A 24,136-nucleotide genomic window follows, 5' to 3' on the forward strand; every position below is an offset into this window, starting at 1 on the left:
CTTGTGTTGAACATTTTGCAATCTGACCATGGCTGAGCTGAGCTACCTCTCCATCGGCACAGGCTAGGAATGAACTTTTAACACTGCTGCACTACAGACTTCTCCACCTAAAATGGAGAAGGTCCATGGCAGACTTTGCACCAGCATGCAGGGGTCATTACCAAATATGCCTCGCAGTAGAAACAAACAGAGCAGTCAGCAGTGAGGAACAAAACCAGAAAATGATGGAAAAACTCAGCAGGTCTAGCAGCATTGGTGGAGAGAGAAACAGAGCTAACATTTTGAGTCCCTATGACCCTTCTTCAGAGCAGTGAGGGAACCGGTTTACATTAAGGCAATATCAATAATCACAGAATTGTGACGGTGCAGAAGGAAGCCATTTGGCCCATCATGTCTACACAGGCTCTCCAAATCAGCATCATGACTTCTTCTGCTTTCCACACCCCCTCCCCACACCCTTGCACATTGTTACCACTGAAATAATCATCTAATGCCCTCTTTAATACCTCGATTGAACCTGCTTCCACCACACTTTCAGATAATGCATTCCAGACCCGAAACACTGGCTGTGTGAACAAGTTTTTTCCCCTCTCATCAAACTTGCTTCTATTGCAAATCGCTTTAATTCTGTGCCCCCTCGTTCTCGATCCCTTGACGAGCGGAGGGCACAAAGTTTGCTCAGGAAATAAATGTACGGTCAAGGATTCATTCACTACACAAGTGTGTAGAAATGTATTCACTGTGCAATAAGCGTGTGCAGCCAAATATGCATTCACCACACAATTAATGTACAACGATTCATTCACCTGCACAGCCACAATGGGCCGAATGGCCTCTCTTGCGTGGTAAGCTTTATTACTCCACTGGGATAGATCCTGAGGGCTGACTTGTGTGTGCCAGCGACTATGCTATACACTCAAAAAATGTGAAGAGACTCTGGGACTTGGTGGGCGGATGGTTGGAGGCGGGGTTTTCTCTGGGAGTTTATGTGTGATTGACGGCACCGGACTGAGCTGACAGGAACATTCATTCCCCTCTCTCAGTCTAGCTCTCCTTCTCGGAATGTGTGTGGAACATTTCCTGTCAGGATTGCGGGCGAACAGAGCGGTACATTGAGCCACGGGACGAGGATCTACTGGGTGGGGGGTGCGGGCGCGGGAGTTCAACACAGTGGCTGCTGCTTCAGGCGCCTGCAAAGCCGGGAGAAAGGGCGAGAGTAAAGCGATCCCGTCTGGATACTCGGATTCCCAACAGAGCCAGCCTGTCCTGGAGGGAAGTTCTTCTTAAAATTGAACCTTTTTCGGATCTCGGGGAGATTTCGAGGATCCGCGCCGAAGATGTAAGTAATGATTTGAAGTGATTTCATCATTGGGTTAAGGGGAACGCCACTTCAACCACTCTCAGCCACCCAGTTAGGAGTTTCACAAACCAAGTTCTTTTAGAAAAAAAATAACTATTACGGGAAACAATTACAGGCGAACACCTTTCAAGTTTGTATTAACTTTTAGCCCTGGTGTGAAATTGAAAACAGTTCAACCGGATGGTCGTATTTCCCAAACAGTCGTCGAGACGACAGTTTAGGAACGACTCGGTTGTCGAATCATTTATTATTAAGAAGCGGCGTTTCCCATCCTCTTGTTTAAAACTTGTTTAAGGGTGCGTGACCCCGTTCGTTAAACAATTCCCTGCTGTTTAGGGTTGTTGTCAAGCTCGGATTTCAGAGTCAGGAGAGAAAGAGTGTTTCAGACATACTTGGAGCCTCCAATGGGTTCTGCAGAGAAGGACTGGGAGATATTCCAATTGCAAATCCATTCTCCAACTGAACAGTCCCAACAGAAGTACAATTGGGAACTTTTTAAAAAAAAATCCAATTTGATAAACTTTGTATTTTTCTATTTCTAACAGGGGTTATCAGAAGGGAGGAAGACAGAATGAGTAAAGGCTTTGCTCTGCTTTGAAGCCCCTCTGCTGAAGTTCAATGGAATAATTACTGGTTCAAAGAAAACAAAAGAGTCCGATCTTAAAGTCTGCCGGAAAATCTGTGGAATTCCCGGGGAGATGTCTTCGAGCCTGACCTGTGCCGGGATGCTGTGGGCTACACTGTCCCTGCTATGCGCTGCCGCCTCCTGCACCGGCTTCTTCATGCCCTACTGGCTGCTGGGCTCCCAGCTCGACAAGCCGGTCAGCTTCGGCGTGTTCCGCCGGTGCACCTACCCGGTGCGCCAGGAGGGCCAGCTGCAGTCGGTGATCATGGTGGAGCAGTGCGGCAGATACGCCTCTTTCCTGGGCATCCCCAGCCTAGCTTGGAAGATCTGCTCGGTGGTGACCGGGGTGGGATGCGGTCTCCTCCTGCTGGTGGCGCTCACCGCGCTTATGGGCTGCTGTGTTTCCGAGCTCATCTCGAGGACGGTGGGCAGGGTGGCTGGAGGCATTCAGTTCGTGGGAGGTAAGTGCCATCAAGTTAACTTATATGATATCATATATATAATACATAACATGGATCTCAATGTGGATGTGCCAATCATTTCCAGCTACTGTTTTAACTGCATCTTTATTAAATGATTTATAGTTTAGTTAACTGCAGACTGTCACCCCATAACTTACTGTGGGGATTAATTATTGCATGAGAATACTCTCAAACATCAGATGCACCTAGAATAAATGCACAGTGAAGTCCTCCTTATGTCATATGCGCCCAGGTGATGCTTTACATCTGAGTTGCAATGGCCACAATCATAATATAACACGTCGAAAAAGCTGGTAACACTGGGCAGGTCAGGCAGCATTCATGGGCAGTGATAGAATTTCCTCATTTACAGTTATCCTTGCATTCATTGGTATACTTAATTTTATTCCATAACTTCTCTCTGCTAATAGAAGTTTGGCACCCTGGATTACTGATGTCTTAAGTGTTACGCTTCACAGAAAAAAATATGTTGGCACCTGCAAGATTTGAGCAGCTAATCTAGGCTGACATTTCAGAGCAGTGCAGGGGGAATGTTACGTTGTTAGAGGTGCTTTCTTTTAGATGAGGCGCTGTTAAGGTGTGCGTGAAAGATACATTGTTCCTTTTCCAATAATGAACAGGTGAGTTCTTATGTCCTGGTTAAAATTTATCTTCAACCAACACCACTAAAACAGGTTATCTTCACAGAATCACAAGATGGTTACAGGAGGCCATTCAACCCATCTTGTCTGTGCTGGCTCACTAAAGGAGCAATTCACCTAGTGCCACTCCCTTGCCTTCTTCTTGTAGCCCTGCACATTCTTCCTTTTCAGATAATTACCCAATTCCTTCTTGAATGCCTCAATTGGAGCTGCCTCCACCACACTCTCAGGCATTGCATTCCAGATCCTAACCATTTGGTGTGTGAAAATCACATTGCTTCTTTTGCCAATTAGCTTAAATTTGTGCCCTCTTGTTCTTGATTCTTCGATCAATTGAACAGTGTTTTGCTATCTACTCATTCCAGCCCCCTCATGATTTTGAATACACCTATCAAACCTCCTCTCAACCTTCTCTCCTCTGAGGAAAACAATCCCAACTTCTCCAATCTATCTATGTAACTGAAATTCCTCATCCCTGGAACCATTCTCGTGAATCTTTTCTGCACCCTCTCTAATACCATCTTATTGATTTTTGATTTTACTGGGTAAATTGGCAGCCTTGTTTGCCTACAACACCGCAAACATTACATTTAAAAATTAATTCATTTCTTTTGAAGCACTTTGGGATGTCCTAAAAGCATGAAAAACATTTTAACAATGAAATATCTTTTTTCATAATACATTAGGAATAACTTTAAATGAAAAAAAAACAACACCATCTGATAGTTTTTGTCACATTTATTAGGACAAATGGTAACACTGCTGAAAAGCATTATGGGGTGTGAAATAGGATGGACAAACTGAATAGCAGTTTTACTGAAGTTGGGTTGATGAGAACTGGTAATGAGTCACTGGTGAATAGAGATTGACTAGGTTTGGAAGAACCCAAATTCAGTTTGCATAGGATTGCACCAATATGGATGAGAAATCCTGTTCTATACCAAAAAATTATTCAAATAGGAAAGGAAAGATACGGAGAGGTGGCAATTTAAGCTGAGGTGGGCCATGGCATTCAGATAATAGCATGTTAACAGGTTTTGTTAATTTTAGAACTGGACAGTTCCAAAATCATTGTCATTGTGAAACTGGATGATGCCAGATATAGGAAACGCTCTGATTCCTAAAGGATGGCATAATCAATCACCTTGCATTTTCACTGCATTTGAAAACAGTTTCTGTAATATCTGACTTTCATCAAAACCTAAAAAAACACAGTTGTGCAATCAGTAATAAAATAAAAATAGTTTGTCCAACATAGTTATTCCAAACTGAAAACTCCAATGTTAACACACAAATAGCACAGACTGCACACACCATTATGTCTGGCTGTGGACAGAATTACATGGGTACAGACAGCTTGAGGTCAGTTGAAGCCTATCACTGTGGTTATGTGTAGTAGATTGGAACCTGCATAAACATATGTAAGATCACAGCATGGAATTCTGATGTAGCATTGCCAATTACTCTTATGATGTATGGGTTTTCTCCCAAGTTTATTTGTCAAAGGTTTGGAAAGGTTTAGATGTATATTGACACTACTGTTGAATATCTCTCCAAAATTCCATTGAAATGTTAAATGAAGGATTTGATATGTATTGTCACATACAGGCTGTCCAGATGTGACAGATCTACGAGTAAGTTATAATCAGCCTCATGAGCATTGACAAGATCATCTTATTGGCCCTGATGTCCACGACATTTCAAAAATATTTGCCCCCAGTTTTCTCACATCCTCTTCCAAAGGTTCTGATGTGCAATAGTTTATAATTCTACAGGTGCTGCTTACGACACCTTAGCCAAGTGGATTATTTTCCCATGCGAGGCAGACAGTGAGTTATTCAAGGAATTAGCAGCAAGAACACTGGCTAATTTTTCTGATACCTCATCCAGAGATGCTGAGGTAATTTGTAACATTCCAACCATCATCCCACATGGCCACTGTGGCTTGCTACTATACTAACGGACATATTTACCTGCTAAACATTTCAGAGATTTGTGCATGGTATAGTTTTAATAAAACAGAGTATTTTTGTAGTTTTTAAAGCTCAACATCATCAGCTTAAGTTGCACTGCAGTGTCAGTTTGTCACCATGGTATTTTAAATAAAATCGTATTTCCACTTTTAAAATATCACAATGGCAAAGTGATATCACAATACAACTTAAACCGATCTTGGACTTCAAAAACTACAAAATACTGTGGAAGTACAATGCTATTTCCCTCTGAAAACATCCAAATGCTAATCACTACAGCTTTGACTACAGATGATGAGATAAATAATGAATCTCAATAATGTTCCTATTTTAAAATAAATTAATTATTCTTCCTTTCTGAACACAATGGATGAGATGTGATTTTCATTTTGGAAAAACTCAGTTGGTCACACATACTTTGGGCAGCGTAGGCCTGGTTATGGTTGACTTGCAAGCATTTCTGTTTCATTCATGCTCATTCTCAACATTTGTGCTGGGAGGATTAATGACAATGGATGATGCTTAATTGTTTATGTTGCCATTTCCGCTGCTGCTGCCAAAGTTGGATTCAGCTGGGCAGGCATTTGACCTTTATGCTTAGTTTTGCTTTGGGTTAAATCAGCAACAGACCTTTGTTGTTTTGTTTGAGCAGGCAGGTTTGCAACTGCACCTTTTCATCGCAGGATCATTTTTTCTTCTTCCATTTGCTACACCTTTGAGATTTGAATATTTTAGTACTTGTATTGTACAATCAAAATATCTGAAAAGATGGTCAATACAGGTAGATCACAGAACTAGGAAACAGAAGTGAACTACTTAACACCCCAGTATAATTACATTGATGCAACTGATGTATAAGTGAGGATTAACCTAGGCATCTTGTGGGGGCAGGGGTTATACACTCTAATTGGTAAGGATGGACTTTGGAATTCAGTTTGCATAGGATTGCACCAATATGGATGATAAGTCCTGTTCTATACCAAAAAATTATTCAAATAGGAAAGGAAAGATACGGAGAGGTGGCAATTTAAGCTGAGGTGGGCCGTGGCGTTCAGATAATAGCATGTTAACAGGTTTTGTTAATTTTAAAAATGGACAGTTCCAAAATCATTACAAGTGAGTGATCCTGTGTATGTAGCCAGGCAGTAACAAATTGGAAATTTGATTGTCAATAAATGTGTAAGTAGGTTAATGAACAACCCAGTATTAACCAGATGACTCTGTTGTATTTTTTTTACAATTCAACAAAATATATTAATTTAATTCCTCTACTTTTGTTGCATTTTCACTCTGGTGATCACTCAAAAAAGTGAGCACACTGAAAAATACAGGAAAGTAAGCGTAGCAAAAAAAATTATTTGACAACACTGCATGAGTTAGGAAGAAGATGCAAGTTAGAATGGAATGAAATGGCTTTATATAACTGTGGCAAACTATACTGTTTAGGCTGAAGCTACACTAAATATTTTTTGTATATAGTGTTGGGATGTGAAGTCATGAATTGATGCTAATCTTTTCAATAATTTAATTTGTAATGATGGCTAGATATTGCTATACATTGTGTTAATAGACCACACATCTCATTAATGTGCTGCTGGTGATCCCACTGGATTCATTTAAAGCAGGTTCCTTTTATAAATACAAAATGTATTGTGCATACAGTACTTATTCGTGTGACAAGTTTGCAAATCTTGTGACTTTGCAGCAGGAATTCAGGAACTGGTGCAAAGCCATTGACTGTGATTGGACTTCAGAGTTAAAAACTCCCACTGCTTGACCTCAGAGTTATTTGGAGCTTTAAAGCAAGAGATTTGCACCAGGCCTGATCTGAATTTCCTGCTGACTTTAGTTGGAAATCAAAACGCCTTGAATGCATTGCACAGGGAATTTAATACATTGCAGCCCATGAATTGACTCAGGCAGTCTTCTATATAAGGCCAGTGGGGAATATCATGTTCAGTTTGTGCCACAGTGCAGAGCTGAAAGTATAAATTGGATTTAAGTCTAGCAGACAGTACAATGGGATGATACAGCAGCCTGTGAGTTACTCATATATTTATAGCCAATGTTGGAGACAGTTCAAGATTGTAGCCTTGAGGCATTCGCCCCAATAGAAGGGAGCTGAGGGACGATGCTATAACATATGCTAATGATTTATAAATGACTGCCATATGTCTAGTTCAGTTTTTCTGTGTGTTGATTCCATATCAATTATTAGAAAAAACATTCACTTTATCTGCAGGTTTTTATAGAGTGGAAGGTGCAGCAATGATGGTGACAATACTGATTTAACAGAGATGTGCTGATTTGAGACCTGAATCTTGCACCAACAGCTGTGCCTCTCCATTGATTTGGAGTGAGCTGAGAATTTCTAATTTCAAAACTGTGTTTCCGTCACAAGATCACATTCAGTTTTGAACAAAGTTGCTTTGACTTGATGCATTTTTGAATGCTTTCTGCCCTAGTCCACTTCATGTGCCAAACATTAAACATGGCTGAGTTATGATTTGTGGCAAAGGACGACAAGATATCTTCATTAGACAATTTACACCAATTCAGTATAGAAGCCTGAATTCAGAGGTCAGTAATGGGGGATTTTACATCATTTATATTAGCAACTTGAATTGATGGCTGTAGTGCAAACTCAGAAGTTTTGCTTAGTTGTGTAGCAAGTCATTACATCTGCTTCTTTGCATGATTAACTTATTCCCTTGTTATTTCCTGTGAGTATGTCGATATGCATTAATCAATTATTAGTGTAATAAACACTGCCCTTTGAATTGTCCTTACACTATAGCCTTCTCTCCTGTTCAAACCAGGAGCAATTAAAGTTACCAACATCAGAATACACTACCTTATGAAATAAAACCCAGAATGAAGGTTAACAGAGAAAAAAAACCTTGTTATCTCATTGTTTTGTTCTATTTCTTACGTTTCTTCAATACAGTTCAAAAATAGGAATGTAAATGGGCTAAGGGATTTCTATGTGACCCTGGTTTCCCAATTGCTTTTTCAGTGGAGATCACTTACTTTTAATGAAATTAAAACCTCCATTTTCAATGTTGCATAATTATGGAAAGCCAGCGTATGCGTGTGTATGCATGCACACTTATCTATCTGGCTTTCATGCAGATAGATGCATGAAAATGTATGCCCATCCATATTTATGCCATGATTATTTGCCAGCTTAATATTTACCAAAATTCTGTGATGTTGTAACTATAATGCCCACCCTAATGAAACTATGCAAACTGGTGGCAAACTCCATTTAGATACTGGTTACTGAAGCACATCTAATTTATTTCAGCGAATCTGTGCACTGGAATGTTTGGAAGCATTGATATAGAGGGGATAGGACAGATTGAGTATGAAGGAAGGGGTTACTTGCTTGAACTGGGTCATGAAGGTCATTAATCAGCAGGGATTTCACAGCAGAAACAGGCTGCTGAGCATCATACTGTGCATATTTCAGTTCTGATCTGTTGCATGAAAGTTTGAGCTGTGTTGGCAGTGAAAGTGTATGTCCTTGACTTCATTTTGCTATTGCCTTTCCACAGAATGATGTCCAGTCAACTTAATGGCTCCCTCCATGGCATCTCCTTCATTTTAACTCAAGTTGGCAGACCATGATCTAAGCGCCTGGCAGGGGTCATTAGATTTGATTGGAGTTAGCTCTTGGCTCTTTATGGTTTAATGGTATTTCAGTCTTTGTGACTCAGATATTTGTACTCCTTCAGGCAATCTCATTTTGTGAACTAGTCAAGCAGAAATGAAAGTATATGTTAAATGTTTAGGAGGTAGTCTCTAAAATCACAACTTCATCCACACAGATTTATTTTTGCTTTCTATAACAAACATTCTTTTTAGATATTTTGGGCATTTCAGATAAATATGTTTATTTTTGCTTTTTCTTCAAGGCCACTTTCTCTGACAGGTATCTCTGTACTCACTAGTAATCTACTGTTTGGTGTTTCCATGGTGTCAGCCTTAGCTCAGTGATAGGGCAGTCTTGCCTTTAAAGCCAGAGGTTGTGGGTTCACGCTGTACTGCAGAGACTTGACACAAAGTCTAGGCTGACAATTCAGTGCAGTACTTTTGGAGATGCTACCTTTTAGATATGCTAACTGAGGGCCTGCCTTCCTTCTTATGTGGATGCAAAATATTCCATGGTTTTAAGGATGAGCAACAAAGCTCTGCCAGTACTTTGGCCGATCTTTATCTCAGAACCAACACCCCTAAAAAAGATTACCTTATCTTTTATCTAATTGCTTTTTATGGGACCATGTAGGTTGGTTCACATACTTCCCTACATTACAGCAGCGACTACATTTCAAGGATGTGAAGGCTGTTAGATAAATCCATGTTCTTTCTTATGGATGCTGTGCACTTCCTGAAAAATTGACCAAGGGGCTGTTATTCATTCTTGAACATCAACAGGCTAGTCACCAAGGGGACACCATTGCCAACCTTAATCCTGCCCTCATCTGTCTTCCGCCACAAGTATATACTTACATTAGGAACTATTGTACATTAATCAGAGCAGGATGATTTTTTCCTTAAGACTGCCTTAACAGAAATTAGCTATCTCAGCACAGGTTGGTGTTTGAACCGGGGATTTTCTGTATGACTCTGCTACTCACTGTATAAATCTGCCTCATTAATTGGAGAAGCAGCTAGATAAATTTCAATTAACTTTTTGTCCAATAAGTTATGCATGGAATCTCAGAACAAGGGAGGAAAGGCCAAATAATATAATTAACATAAACTTAACACCAACTTGCACTTATAAAGCACCTTTAACATAGTAAAATGTCCTCGGGTGCTTCATTGGAGTATTATCAAACCAAGCCACATAATGGCACATTAGGACAGGTTATTGTATATTTCAAAACTGCTAGTGAAAATAAATGGCTGAATTATCAGCAGTACTTGAAATAGGCCATCTCTTTATTGGTTGTGACATTGAGAAATTGAAAGGCATGGAAAAAGTAAGTTTTAGATTTGGATATGAAGAAGGAGCATGGAGGGAGGATCAATAAACATGTAACAATTTAAAGCCCATATATATTCGATCATGTGCACTGAGCGTTCTCAGAAGGAAGCTTCAGGCAGTCAGAGGAAAGCTCGGCTTTGAGCTTGTTCCTTGCCATCCTGGTACAATTGTCTTTATGTTTCACGACCACTCATCAGGATCACTTCTGTAAGATATCTGCTTGTCACAGATGACAGATGAGGTACTTTGAATGCAAGGTATTGCAAGTGGGGTAGAAAAGAACAATTAATAGAGAGGCATTATAAATATCATAAACGAAACAAGTAACATGCAAGAGCATGTAATAAATAAAAACATCACGGTGCATCAATGAGCAGGAATCACTATGATAACACATTGCAACTAACAAGTGGGACCTATATATGTTATTATATTACAATTTTATTTGAGTATCAAAAGCGTTAAAATAAACTTCAGAAATAAGAAGTTCTGAATCACAAGAATTTTAATTTCACAATTTTTGGTAACATTGAAATTATTGGTTTGCAACAAAGCGAACAACCAATACTTAATTGGAGTAAGTCTACAGTCTACAATGAATTTGCCTGCAATAAGTCAGTTTATATTATCTTGTTCTGACGTTTTAAAACATTTTTGTTCAATTTAGCCTTTGTCTCAGAACGAACTGGGTTATTGTATAACGTTGCTGCGGCTTTTGACTCAGCCTCATTGTGAACCCATCTCCTTTCATCGCGCTTCAAAGGATTTACAGATTACAATGCTTCTGTTTTCTTTTAATCTTCTGAATATGTAAAGGAGGGTTTAAAAATCAAACTTGATCTGTAAGAAGTCTGAATGCTTTTGTTTCTAGAAAATGGATTTAAAAAGTGCTATATGATTCTGTACTTCACATATTCTGGTTTAAAGAGGGCATCTTATAAAATTGTTTTAGGTGGTAATAGGACTGGCTTTACTATTGAACTTACATTCTCATTTAAAAGTGCCAGCCTAGAAATTATCACTTGCTATATTGGTGCATGATGCATAACATATTTGGATGACATTCCTTTGTTCACTGTTTTAATGGAAGGCACTAGCCCATTTAAAATAAGTGGGCCAACATTTCATTTAAACATTGGGAAAAGGATTGTAATATAAACATATTGAATATTTTTAATGCAAATACCACAAAAACCATCATTCTAGGCATTAAAGTTGTAAAAACAAATGCAATTACAGTATTACTTGCCAGGGGCAACTATTTTAAATGTAGAAAGAGACTGAATACAGACTGCAGCTGTGCTTTCTAATACAATTTCTCACATAGCACATGGCACAGTGACAGATGCGATACTCACATTATCAAGTCTGTCACCACAGCTGACCTAGAGGGATCTGGAACTAAGCAGCGAGTGAACTATTTAAAGTATCATCTGAATGGATTAGGGAACAGCATTAAGTCAGTTCACAAAAATATACAAAAAAATGAACAGTACTTCCCTAAAGTATTTACAATAGTTCAAAGTCTGTTATCTTTGTAGTGAGTCTGACTTAAAATATTTGCTTTGCCCTCCACTGGCCTTATGCAGGAGCGTCTGACCTCTTGGAGCAGTGAGTTGTATCACTGTGGCTTAACTTTTGATTGAACCATGTCTGATTAAATCACTTTTGACTCAGACAGAATCATATCTAAACTCTACCTTTAAATCTCAGTCCATTTTATGGAACCATTGGACCATGCTATTTAAATCTCCTTTTATATTTAACTGTCTGCTTCTTTCTCCTTGCCTTCACTTTTACTTCTTTTCTTTCTTCTCTTATACCTCTAGCTGGCTGTAAAATATTCCTAAATTTCCTTCTTTCCACTTGTCTTTCTCTGTCCTTTGCTTTTGTCGGTGCTTTTCTGCCTGTCTTTGTCTCCTGACCTTTGGTCTCTCTGTTTTCCTAGTTCACTTCTGTCCTTCTTCTTCAGTTCTGTCGTTCCCTTCCCATCTGCTCTTTTACTTTTCTCCTTTTTCACTCTTGTTTAATTCTTACCTTCCTCCTGTTAGTGTTTGCAACACTGGGACATGAGCAAGAGCAAAAGCATTAGGATTTGTGTGAGTGGGTTCTTGCACACATGTGGGCATTCAGTGAAGATAGATTTCGCCTCAGCTATGATGGCTTAACTGTCATCATAGAATGGTGACTGAGGAAAGGTACCAGAAGATCACTGGCACTCTTGGAACTGTAACGCACAAAAAGTTAGCAGCTTCAGGAGAGGAGGAAGAGAAAAAAAAGTCACAAGAAATGTCCTTTGAGTGTAGCTAATGACATTTAACATTCAGAGAGTAATAAAATTTTAAAGTACCTAGAAAGTTTTCCATCATGCGGAAGGTTATCACATTTTATATATTTGATTCGTATTGCCCTGCAGTACTCAGAGGGTTAAATATTTTTTGTTAAAGGGTCCATGCTGTTTTGCAGTACCAGGGTTGATTGGATTTTTCAAGGATCCATACTGCTGTTCAGTTCTTGTCCTGAATGGTGTGTATTGTCATAGACTATTCCATTGGTTTAAGGACCTATGTTGTTATGTATTAAACCAGTGGTTAATTGGATGTTATGTACCTTTGCTAAGGAATCTTGAGAAGAAAAGTCTTTTTGATCAAATGAAGGATAAATCTAATAATGGCAGTTGAATAATATCTGAGATTGTTCAATTTTTGTTCTGAAAATTGTAGTAGTGTTAAAGGGCATAATTTAATGTAGGCGATGGGGGTCTCGGCCACCAGCTGCCATCAATCTTGCCTCCAGGGTGGGCATTAAATTCCAGCCAAAGACTCAACTGCATGTTGGGTTCCCTTGACTAGGCAACACAATGTTTGCCTGAAAGACAATACAGATCCCTTAATGTTAAGCATTCACAAAGTTTATGACACTACATTAAAAAGCTGATAAGACAGTTTAATCACTGTTTGTGGTTGTACAACAGACATAACATAACACTTCTTGTTGAAGTGGAAAATCATTTCAATGTTTTACAACAATGACACATAAATAGAATTGTGCAGTCATTTTAGTCCTTTGATGCATTTCTGAATAATAGGGCACAGACAAAAATAAGAACAATTTCTAGATGGTAACTGGACGAGTTTTTGTCAGTTTGAAGTTTGTGTGTGATCTCATCAATAATTAACCATTTACCTCAACATACAGCAGTTTGTTTTTTAACATTGACACCTTAATCTTACTTGGTCAATGCTGTCTTATTGCTGTTGCTTCTAGGTTGCTTTTGGGATATTAGAATTTTATATAGCCTGTAAATTCTGTGTGACCCAATTGGTCTGTGCTGGTGTTTATGCTCCGCACAAGCCTCCTATCCTCCTACTTCATCCAACCCTCTAAGCATATCTTTCTGTTCCTTTCTATCTCATGTACTCATCAAGTATCCCTTTATGTGCAGCTAGGCTATCCCACAAGTTCCACGTTCTAACTGCTGTTGTGGGTTTAAAAAATGTTTCCCTTGAATTCCTTAGTTACCATTGCATTCTATAGCTGGACCAGCACGAAGAAGCAAGGTTTCCATGTCTCACCTATCAAAATCCAAACTTCCCACCTCCCCCAGTTGAGGCTGAGCATTCTCAAGCTTTTCTCTGTTTGTGTTTAGAACGGGTTCTAGTATATTCCTTTCAAGCAATAACATTTCATTTGGCACCAAGCCAGTCCAAGGGGAAGATGGTGTCATAGTCAAAATGTCACTGGACTACTATTGCAGAAGCCTGGGCTAATGCCCTGGGCACACTACCATGACAGGTGGTGGAATTTAAATTCAATTAATTAATAAAAATCTGGATTTGAAAGCTGGTCTCAGTAATGGCGTTATAAAATGATCATTGATTGTCATGAAAACCCATCTGGTTCACTAATGTGCTTTAGGGAAGGAATTACTGTTCTTACCTGGTCTGGCCTACATGTGACTCCAGACCCACAGCACTGCCCTCTGAATTGGCCTAGCAAGCCACTCAGTTGTATCAAACTACTACAGAAATGTCAAAAAGGAATAAAACCAGATAAATCACTTGGCATCTCCTTAGGCACCAGAAGCAACAATGGCACACCCAGCCATGTCGACCATGCGAAGTCCAACTTACTAACATCTTGGAGCTTGTGCCAAAATTGGGAGAACTGTCCCACAGACTAGTTAAATAATAGCCTGACATAGTCAGACTCACCAAAGCATACAACCTTATAACCAATGTCCCAGACACCACCATCACCATCCTTGAGTATGTCCTGTCTTACCAGCAGGACCGATCTAGTAGAAGTGGCAGCATAGTGGTACACAGTTGCGAGGGAGTTACCCTAGGAATTCTCAACATTGACTCAGACCTCATGAAGTCTCATTGCATCATGTCAAACACAGGCAAGGACACCTCTTTCTGCCCTCCCTCAGCTGATGAATAAGTGCTCCTGCATGTTGAATAGCATTTGGAGAAAGCACTGAGGGTGGCAAGGGCACAGAATGTACTGTGGGTTGGGACTGCAATGTCCATCATTAAGAATGGCTCAGTAGCACCACTACTGATCGAGCCAGTCAAGTCCTGAAGAACATATCTCCCAGACTGGGTTTGAGACAGGTGGTGTGGAAACCAACAAGGGGGAAAAGCTTATTAGACCTGTTCCTACGAATCTACTTGTCATAGATGTATCTGTCCATGACAAAATAGGTAGGAGTGACCATTGCACAGTCCTTGTGAAGATGAAGTCCCATCTTCACACTGAGCATACCCTTCATCGTGTTGTGTGGCATTACCACTGTGCTAAATAGGATAAATTTGGAACAGATCGAGCAGCTCAAAACTGGGCATCCATGAGATGCTCTGGGCCATCAGCAGCAACATAATTGTATTCAACCATAATCTGTAACCTCATGGCCTGGCATATCCCACATAGCAAAGGCTATGGGCCCTGACAACATTCAAGGAATAGTACTGAATACTTGTGCTCCAGAACTAGCCATGCTCTAGCCAAGTTGTTCCAGCACGGCTGCAACACTGGCATCTACCTGAAAATGTGGAAAATTGCCCAGGTATGTCCTGTCCACAAAAAACTGAACAAATCTAACCCGGCCAGTTACCACCCGATCAGCTTCCCTCTCAATCATCAGCAAAGTGATAGAAGGGGTCATTGACAGTGTTAACAAGCAGCACTTACTCAGCAATATTCTGCTCACTGACACTCAGTTTGGGTTCCACCAGAGCCACTTAGCTCTGGACCTCATTTCAGGCTTGGTCCAAACATGAACAAAAGAGCTGAACTCGAGGTGATTGAAGAGTGACTGCATTTGATATCTAGGCAGCATTTAACCAAGTGTGGCATCAAGGAACTGTGGCAAAATTGAAATCAATGGGAATCAGGGAGAAAACTCACCACTGGTTGACATGGAGTCATACCTAGCACAAAGGAAGATGGTTGTGTTTATCTGAGGCCAATCATCTCAGTCCCAGGACGTCGCTGCAGGAGTTCCTCAGGGTAGTGTCCTAGACCCAATCAACTTCAGCTGCTTCATCAGTCACCTTCCCTCCATCATAAGGTCAAAAGTGGGGATGCTTGATAACAATTTCACAATGTTCAGTACCATTCACAGCACTTCAGCTATGTCTCTGTCGATGTCCAGTCCTAGTCCATATGCAGCAATACCTGAACAGCATTCAGGGTTGGGCTGATAGGTGACAAGTAACATTTGTGCCACACAAGCACCAGAAAATGACTATTTCCAATAAGAGAGAATCTAACCATCACTCCTTGACATTGAATGGCATCACCATCATTAAATTTCTCACTATCAACATCCTGGGGATTACCATTGACCAGAAACTGAACCGGACCAGCCATATAAACTATGTGGCTATAACAGTAGGTCAGAGGCTGGCAATTCTGTGATGAGTAACTCAACTCCTAACTCCCCAAAGCCTGTCCATGATCTACAAGGCACAAGTCAGGAGTGTGATGGAATAGTCTCCACTTGCATGAATGAGCGTAGCTCCACCAACACTGAAGAAGCTCGATACCATTCAGGACAAAGAACCCACATGATTGATGTACCATCCACCAACCTAAACATTCATTCCCTCCATCACAGACACATGGTGGCAGCAGTGTGTACTATCTAAAAGATGCACTGAAGTAACTTGCCATGCCTCCTTCGAAAGCACGTTCCAAACATGCAACCTCTGCTTCCTAAAAGGACAGATGCGTGGGAACACCCCGACCTGCAGGAACCAATCGAAGCCACACAGCATCCTGACTTGGAACTATACCACCATTCCTTCACTTTTGCTGGATTAGAATCCCGGAACTCCCTTCCTAACAGCACTGTAGGTGTACCTACACCACATGGACTGCAACAGTTGAAGAAGGCAGGTACCACCACCTTCTCAAGGGCATTTAGGATGGGCAACAAATGTTGACCTTGCCAGTGACATCCTCATCCCAGGAAAGAATAAAATAAAAGTTATTTAACAAATGCCAGTGTTAGTGTCTATCAGGATACAGATTTCAGTTGAGAAACTGCCTCTCAAATGGTACTACTCTCAAGAGTGATACCAACTTGACTAATCTCTAGACATTGAGTTTGATTAACAGATTCTAGCAGCTTCCTGGAAATATCAGTGTCAAACAAAGGCTAAGAAACTGCATTAGGGGGAGATAGTGATGTGGTGGTAATGTCACTGAACTAGTACTCCAGAGACCCAGACTAATGGCCTGGGGACATGGGTTAAAATCCCATCATGGCAGCTGGTGGAATTTAAATTCAATTAATAAATCTGGAATCTAAAGATAGTCTCAGTAATGGTGGCCATGGAACTACCATCGCTTGTTGTAAAACCTCATCTGGTTCACTAATGTCCTGTAGGGAAGGAAATCTGCAGCCCTTTACCCCATCTGGCTTACATGTGACTCCAGGCCCACAGAAATATGGTTAATTCTTGGCTGTCCTCTGATATGTTCATTCCAAGGGCAATTAGGGATGGTCACTAAATGTTGGCTTTGCCAGTGATGTCTACAGTCCATGAAAGAGAAAAGAATCCCTGTGGAAGCTTTTATATCTCTGGAATGCTGCATATTTTTAGAGCTGGGCTTATTTAATTATAACCTACCCCGAACTGTGCAATTCTGTTGACCTATAAGTACCAAATTCATGCTAGCATTCAGCGAGGACAGATCATACTAATAGGCCATTAAATAAGATAAAGCTATATTTTATTAATCTAAAATCTTTAATCCATCAAATTAAATTTTGAATGACTTTATTGCTCTTAATTACATAATTTTAATGAGTATATGTGGGCTTAGTAATGTGTTTTCTATAGTGAACCTTCCCTGGTTACACGGTGTTCTCTCAGCAGACAACTTGAATGAAGCTACCTTGGTTCCACTATGGGCTGAATATTTGCTTTCAAGATGTGAGTGCAGGGTTGTAAGAATTCTGAGTGTTAATGGGAATTGGCCTGCCATCGCCAGAAACAGTGCAGATGCAACCACAGGATTGCCAGGTGTGTGAAGCGAGCCTCAGTGCTCCAGAACTTAAAAAGGAAGAATAAAACAAAAAATGGCCTTCTAGGCCTCATGCCTCACACCCCCTCAGCCCCACACAATCCCCATGCCACCACATGCTCTCCACCCAACCCTATGATCTCTCATATCCCCCCATGCTAACCTATGCCCTCTACCCACCCCCTGCCCTTTATAGCCCTATGCCAACTTCATGCTAATTCATGCCAACCCATGCCTCCAACCACCACTCTTTGCACTTACACTGTCCATGCCAATTCACCAGTATCTGCCATGGGCTGACTGCAGGACCCATGTTGAGATGAAATAAAATAAAGTTCTAAGTGGCTTTTGATGACTTAACTATTAAAAAAAACATTCTTATTGGTAAAAACCCATTCACTACATTTAAATTTATTCAACACACCATCCTGCTCTCATGCCCACATGTCTGTCCTTGGCCTGCTGCAATGTTCCAGTGAAGGTCAATGCAAACTGGAGGAACAGCACCTCATCTTCCAATTGGGCACCTTACAGCCTTCCGGACTTAACATTGAGTTCAATAACTTCAGACCATGAACTCTCTCCCCCATCCCCACCCCTTTCTGATCCCCCCTCTTTTTCTTATTCATTTTTATTGTTTAATTTTTAAAATTTATTTATTTAGTTTATTTTCCCCCCACTTATTTTCTTTATTATTTTTAAAATTTATTTCCATTTTATTCATTGTTTTAGGCTTTTAGCCTTTTCAATCTTTTTTCTCTGCCACTGTCCGCTCCCCCATCCCACCTCCACTAGGGCCATTTGTCACTTTCTAGAGTGCTTACCCTGCTTCCTGCCAATATCACACTCTGCTTTCCACTCTTAATGTCACCATTAGCACCTCCTTTAGCCAGCACCACCACTATTAACAACCCTCTGAACTCTTGTTTATGACATCTTTTGCAATCTCTCCTTTGCCTCCACCTACCGCTGGCCTTCTATCCAGCTTCACCTGTTCCGCCCCCCTCAAACAGTATATATTTCACCACATTTCGACTTCTTTTTGGCTCTGAAGAAGAGTCATATGGACTCGAAACGTTAACTCTGTCTTTCTCTCCACAGATGCTGAGTTTTTCCAGCATTTTTGTTTTTGTTTCAGATTTCCAGCATCTGCAGTATTTTGCCTTTATTTAAACGTATTCAACTACCTAATCCCCAAAAAAAACAACATTTCATTCAAGTACTTGATCCTTTGCAAAAACAAGCATTTGTATTCTTGTCACCACATCAAAGACTTTATTCCCATTTGGTGCTGTCAATCAGACTGTGAACTGATAGGTATCTCACTGTGATAATGATAGGTTGTGAAACCAGCACATTTCCTACGATAGACCTCAAGGTTATATGAAATATTAAGCACTGATTTTTTTAAACTGCAGACTTTTTTTAAATTAAAGGGCAGGAGATTTAAATACTCCGACAGCTTGACAGTTCCAATGGGGTTTAAATGCCTTGACAGCTTGAAAGTTCCAGTAAGTTTATCCACTTTTTATGCACAGTCATATCTATTTTTAACAATCTCAAAGGGCATTGAGATTGAGATTAAAGTCCTCGAGTCGTATTTCAGAAACCTTGGTGACTGAAGGCAGCTGCATTTTCACATGTGCAGTTTCGTTTGTAAACCACAGGTGTGCAAACTATAACTCGCCCCTGCTTCCCCCCACCCCCACGATGAAAATGGTAGGTGCCAGATCCGGGGGCAGCACTTCTGGAATGGGCGCTGGTGCCATTTTGGGTAAACCAATAGACCCTCTTGATCTCTGTGAAAATTCAGCCTATTTCTTTTTCATTTGTTCATGGGATTTGAGCATTGTGGACAAGGCCTGCATTTATTGCTCATCCCTAAATGCCCTTGAGAAGATGGTGGTGAATCATCTTCTTGAGTTTTGTAGTCCTTGTGCTCTCCGCAGTTAGATAGAATGGAGCTGACCTGGTTGCATCATGTCCCCTCAGCAGGTAGATTTAATGGGCTGCCCTGGGTAAGTTGTGCGCCCAGCGAGCGGATGGAATTAAGCTGTCATGGTTAGCTTGCGATGATGGATAGAGTGGAAACATTCTACACAAGTTGCATACCCTCTTGGCAGATTGAGTAGAAGTGTTCTATGTACTGTAAGTACTCTCTACAAGTGCACTGCAGTGGTTTATGAAGGTGGCTTACCATCACCTTCTCAAGATCAATTAGTGATGGGCAATATGTGCTGGCCAGCAACACCCACGCCTCATGGAAGAGTAAATAAAAATGTGGATGGAGTGAAGCTGTCCTGGTTATAGAGTTCTCCCAGAGGTTGATGGAATAATGTAGTCTTGGTTATACTGTGTGCTGTTAAAAGATGGATGGAATGAAGTAGTCCTGGGCACACTACAAACTGTGATGATGGATAGAGTGGAAACATTCTACACAAGTTGCATACCCTCTTGGCAGATTGAGTAGAAGTGTTCTATGTACTGTAAGTACTCTCTACAAGTGCACTGCAGTTGTTTATGAAGGTGGCTTACCATCACCTTCTCAAGATCAATTAGTGATGGGCAATATGTGCTGGCCAGCAACACCCATGCCTCATGGAAGAGTAAATAAAAATGTGGATGGAGTGAAGCTGTCCTGGTTATAGAGTTCTCCCAGAGGGAGATGAAGCAGAGCTATCCTGCTTATGCTATGTACTGTGAGGTTAATGAGGTCGACCAGTCCTGGGTATATTGTGGATGGAAAAAGTGGAACTTACCTATAATATACAATATCGTTAGTGAGCATGGAGATGAATATTTGTCCAGGGTTTCATTTCTCAAGGTATTAACACATCAGGGACTGTTTTTCCTTTTGGTCTTGCTTTGTGGTAGATTGTTTCCTGGTGTATTAAACACAGTTCTTACTATTCATCACTGTTCAGTGAAGTAATGAGTATAGTCACACCAAACATGCCAAAATTTGGCAAGCTCTAAGATTAAGTCCTGTGATGTTGATTTTTACTTTATGTTCTTGAATGTTTAAAAAATTAATTACATTTGATTGACTCCCTAAATAATATTAGAGTTAATAACCATTTGAGGAACATCAACCTCTCCCTTTTGGCTTGTATCTATATTACAAACAAGGACTGTAACCCTAAGAAACCTTCCTCCATATACAATTTTGATATTCTAACCTGAGTAATTTACTTGAGAGAAGACCTTTTTATTTTTTTTTCCAGTTTTCTCTCTTATTTTCTCCCTTATAATGCAACCTAAATGTCATATTTGATTCCAAAATGAGTTTCTGAAGACATATCCATATCATTACAAAGACTCCCTATTTCTACCTCCACAACATTGCCTGACTGTGCCCCAGCCTCAGCTCATCTGCTGCTGAAACTCTCATTTTTGCCTTTGTTACCTCCAAGCTTGACTATTCCAACATACTCCTGGCCAGTCTCCCACATTCTACTCTATGTAAAATGAGTTCACCCAAATCTCTGCTTTCTGTGTCTTTATTTGCACCAAACCCCGTTCACCATCATTCCTGAAACACATCGATCTACTTGCTGATTTACACTGGCTCCTGGTTATGCAACACCTCAATTTTAAAATTTTAATCCTTTTTTCCAATTTCCCCCATAGCCTTTCTCTTCCCTATCTCTGTAATTTCCTGCAAACCCGAGACCGTCTGATATTTCTGCACTCCTCTAATTCTAATATTTTGAGAATTCCTGATTTTAATTGCTCCACCGTTGGTGGCTGTGCCAACTATTGCCTAGTCCCTACGCTCTGGAATTCCCTTCCTAAACCTCTCTGCTTTGCTACTTCTCCTTCCTACTTTAAGGCACTTAGTAAAATCATGCCTTTGACCAAGCTTTTGGTCATCTGCGCTAATATCTCATGTGGTTCAGTGTAAAATTTTACTTTATAATGTCTTTGTGAAATGCCTTGGGATGTTTTATTACATTAAAGTAGCAATATAAGCACATGTTGATGTTGTTGTGATACAGTAGTGTACACAGAATAAACAATTCCTTAGAAATGGATAAAAACAAAAAAACTGCGGATGCTGGAAATCCAAAACAAAAACAGAATTACCTGGAAAAACTCAGCAGGTCTGGCAGCATCGGCGGAGAAGAAAAGAGTTGACGTTTCGAGTCCTCATGACCCTTCGACAGAACTTGAGTTCGAGTCCAAGAAAGAGTTGAAATATAAGCTGGTTTAAGGTGTGTGGGGGGGGGCAGAGAGATAGAGAGAGAGAGGTGGAGGGGGTTGGTTTGGTTGTAGGGACAAACAAGCAGTGATAGAAGCAGATCATCAAAAGATGTCAACAACAAGAGAACAAAAGAACACATAGGTGTTAAAGTTGGTGATATTATCTAACCGAATGTGCTAATTAAGAATGGATGGTAGGGCACTCAAGGTATAGCTCTAGTGGGGGTGGGGAGAGCATAAAAGATTTTAAAATATTTAAAAATAATGGAAATAGGTGGGAAAAGAAAAATCTATATAATTGGAAAAAAAAAGGAAGGGGGAAACAGAAAGGGGGTGGGGATGGGGGAGGGAGCTCAAGACCTAAAGTGTTGAATTCAATATTCAGTCCGGAAGGCTGTAAAGTGCCTAGTCGGAAGATGAGGTGGTGTTCCTCCAGTTTGCGCAAACTGGAGGAACAACACCTCATCTTCCGACTAGGCACTTTACAGCCTTCCGGACTGAGTATTGAATTCAACAACCTTAGGTCTTGAGCTCCCTCCCCCATCCCCACCCCCTTTCTGTTCCCCCCTTCCTTTTTTTTACAAATAAATTATATAGATTTTTCTTTTCCCACTTATTTCCATTATTTTTAAATATTTTAAAATCTTTTATGCTCTCCCCACCCCCACTAGAGCTATACCTTGAGTGCCCTACCATCCATTCTTAATTAGCACATTCGTTCAGATAATATCACCAACTTTAACACCTATGTGTTCTTTTGTTCTATTGTTGTTGACATCTTTTGATGATCTGCTTCTATCACTGCTCGTTTGTCCCTACAACAAAACCAACCCCCTCCACCTCTCTCTCTCTCTGTCTCTCTCTCTCCGCGCACCCCCCCCCCCCCCCACCCCACACATCTTAAACCAGCTTATATTTCAACTCTTTCTTGGACTCGAACACAAATTCTGTCGAAGGGTCATGAGGACTTGAAACGTCAACTCTTTTCTTCTCTGCCGATGCTGCCAGACCTGCTGAGTTTTTCCAGGTAATTCTGTTTTTCCTTAGAAATGGAGTTCTCTCATCACCCTTAAGGCAACTTGGAATGGGCAATAACTGTAGCCTTGGCCATGTAAAGCAAATAAAGAACAGAATTTGCTGAAGTACAGTTCCATGACAGCTATCCGGCATCTCATGCAAGTGGCCCTTATTCATTTGTATGCCAGAACAATGGGTTTAGCAGTCTTTTTTACCATGTGAGCATCCGATCAAAGATTGTTTCCACCCTAGCCTGACATCCACATGTACACATCGCCAACACAGATTGCTGGGAGTCATTCAGGAACTGAAGCCATGGCCATTTCTCTTTGACTTCCCTAACTTGAAGCTGATGTGGCCATATATGTAAAAAGCTCCACCGTCCTGTGCTAACGGCAAAAAAAGGTGGTTTTCATAAACAGAGCCAATTTTTCATGGACCAAAACCGGCAATTGTGTGTGTATGATATCATTGACAATTACCCCTAATTGTGGTATTGACCACTGCGATCACATGCCCTCACGTTCTCTATCAAAAGACAGAAAATACCACAATATCATACCAATGTGGACAGGCTAAAATGATCAAATATATTTACAGATAGAATGTAATTAACAGAAGCAATGAGACGCAGCAAATTACCTAGAATGCAACAAAAATACATGGGGAAGAACAAAGATAAAAATGGGTTAAAATACCATTTTTTAAATTGTATTTCATAAACAACTTGATAATTGACAAGATGTTTAGATTAAATAGTCTTTTCTACACTTTCATGATGTGATATTGTATTCAGATGACAAGATTCCCAGTTGACTAAAAGCTTGAGCAATCTGAATAATGATTTATGTCATGACAGTTCTTTCATGTTACAGTCAGTCTTTCAAAGTCATCTTTCACAACTTGTGAGCTGGGATGTTGATATCTTGATATTGTTATCTTATTTTGCTTAGTTCAGCAAAATTTGATTTTTTTCTACACGACAGTCTGTATACATTAACATTTCACCTAAGGTTCTCCAGCCACCAGATGCCTGTTTTTTTTTTACCTAATTAATTTCTGAACAAAGCCACGGACACAAATAAATAGAATCCAAGTTATTGAGCATTTTGAAATGCATGAGATAACCTATTCATTAGTGGCAAGCTATGTTTAACAAATGTAATAGTTTTTTTGAAGAATTTTATTAGATAGATGAAAGGAATATCTTTGATACGCTGTACAGGATTTACAGAAAGCATTTAATAAGGTGTCTCACAGAGAGTTGTAAAAAAAATAAAGCATTTATTATCAGAGGAAATGT

At 40.3% G+C, this 24,136-nt stretch overlaps 1 protein-coding gene across 1 annotated transcript in view; it reads left to right on the forward strand.

Annotated features, from left to right (window-relative positions):
* Positions 1 to 1,052: 1,052 nt before the first annotated feature.
* Positions 1,053 to 24,136, forward strand: part of LOC121284182 (LHFPL tetraspan subfamily member 6 protein) — a 185,732-nt gene continuing 162,648 nt past the window's right edge. Inside the window, exons 1-2 of the mRNA XM_041199427.1 lie at positions 1,053 to 1,339; positions 1,906 to 2,446. Coding sequence (XP_041055361.1) covers positions 2,059 to 2,446 — 388 coding nt within the window. The 5' untranslated portion in view covers positions 1,053 to 1,339; positions 1,906 to 2,058. The remainder of the gene's footprint in view (positions 1,340 to 1,905; positions 2,447 to 24,136) is intronic.

Source organism: Carcharodon carcharias, chromosome 11 (genome assembly GCF_017639515.1).
Source record: "Carcharodon carcharias isolate sCarCar2 chromosome 11, sCarCar2.pri, whole genome shotgun sequence".
In the NCBI taxonomy this organism is placed as follows: domain Eukaryota; kingdom Metazoa; phylum Chordata; class Chondrichthyes; order Lamniformes; family Lamnidae; genus Carcharodon; species Carcharodon carcharias.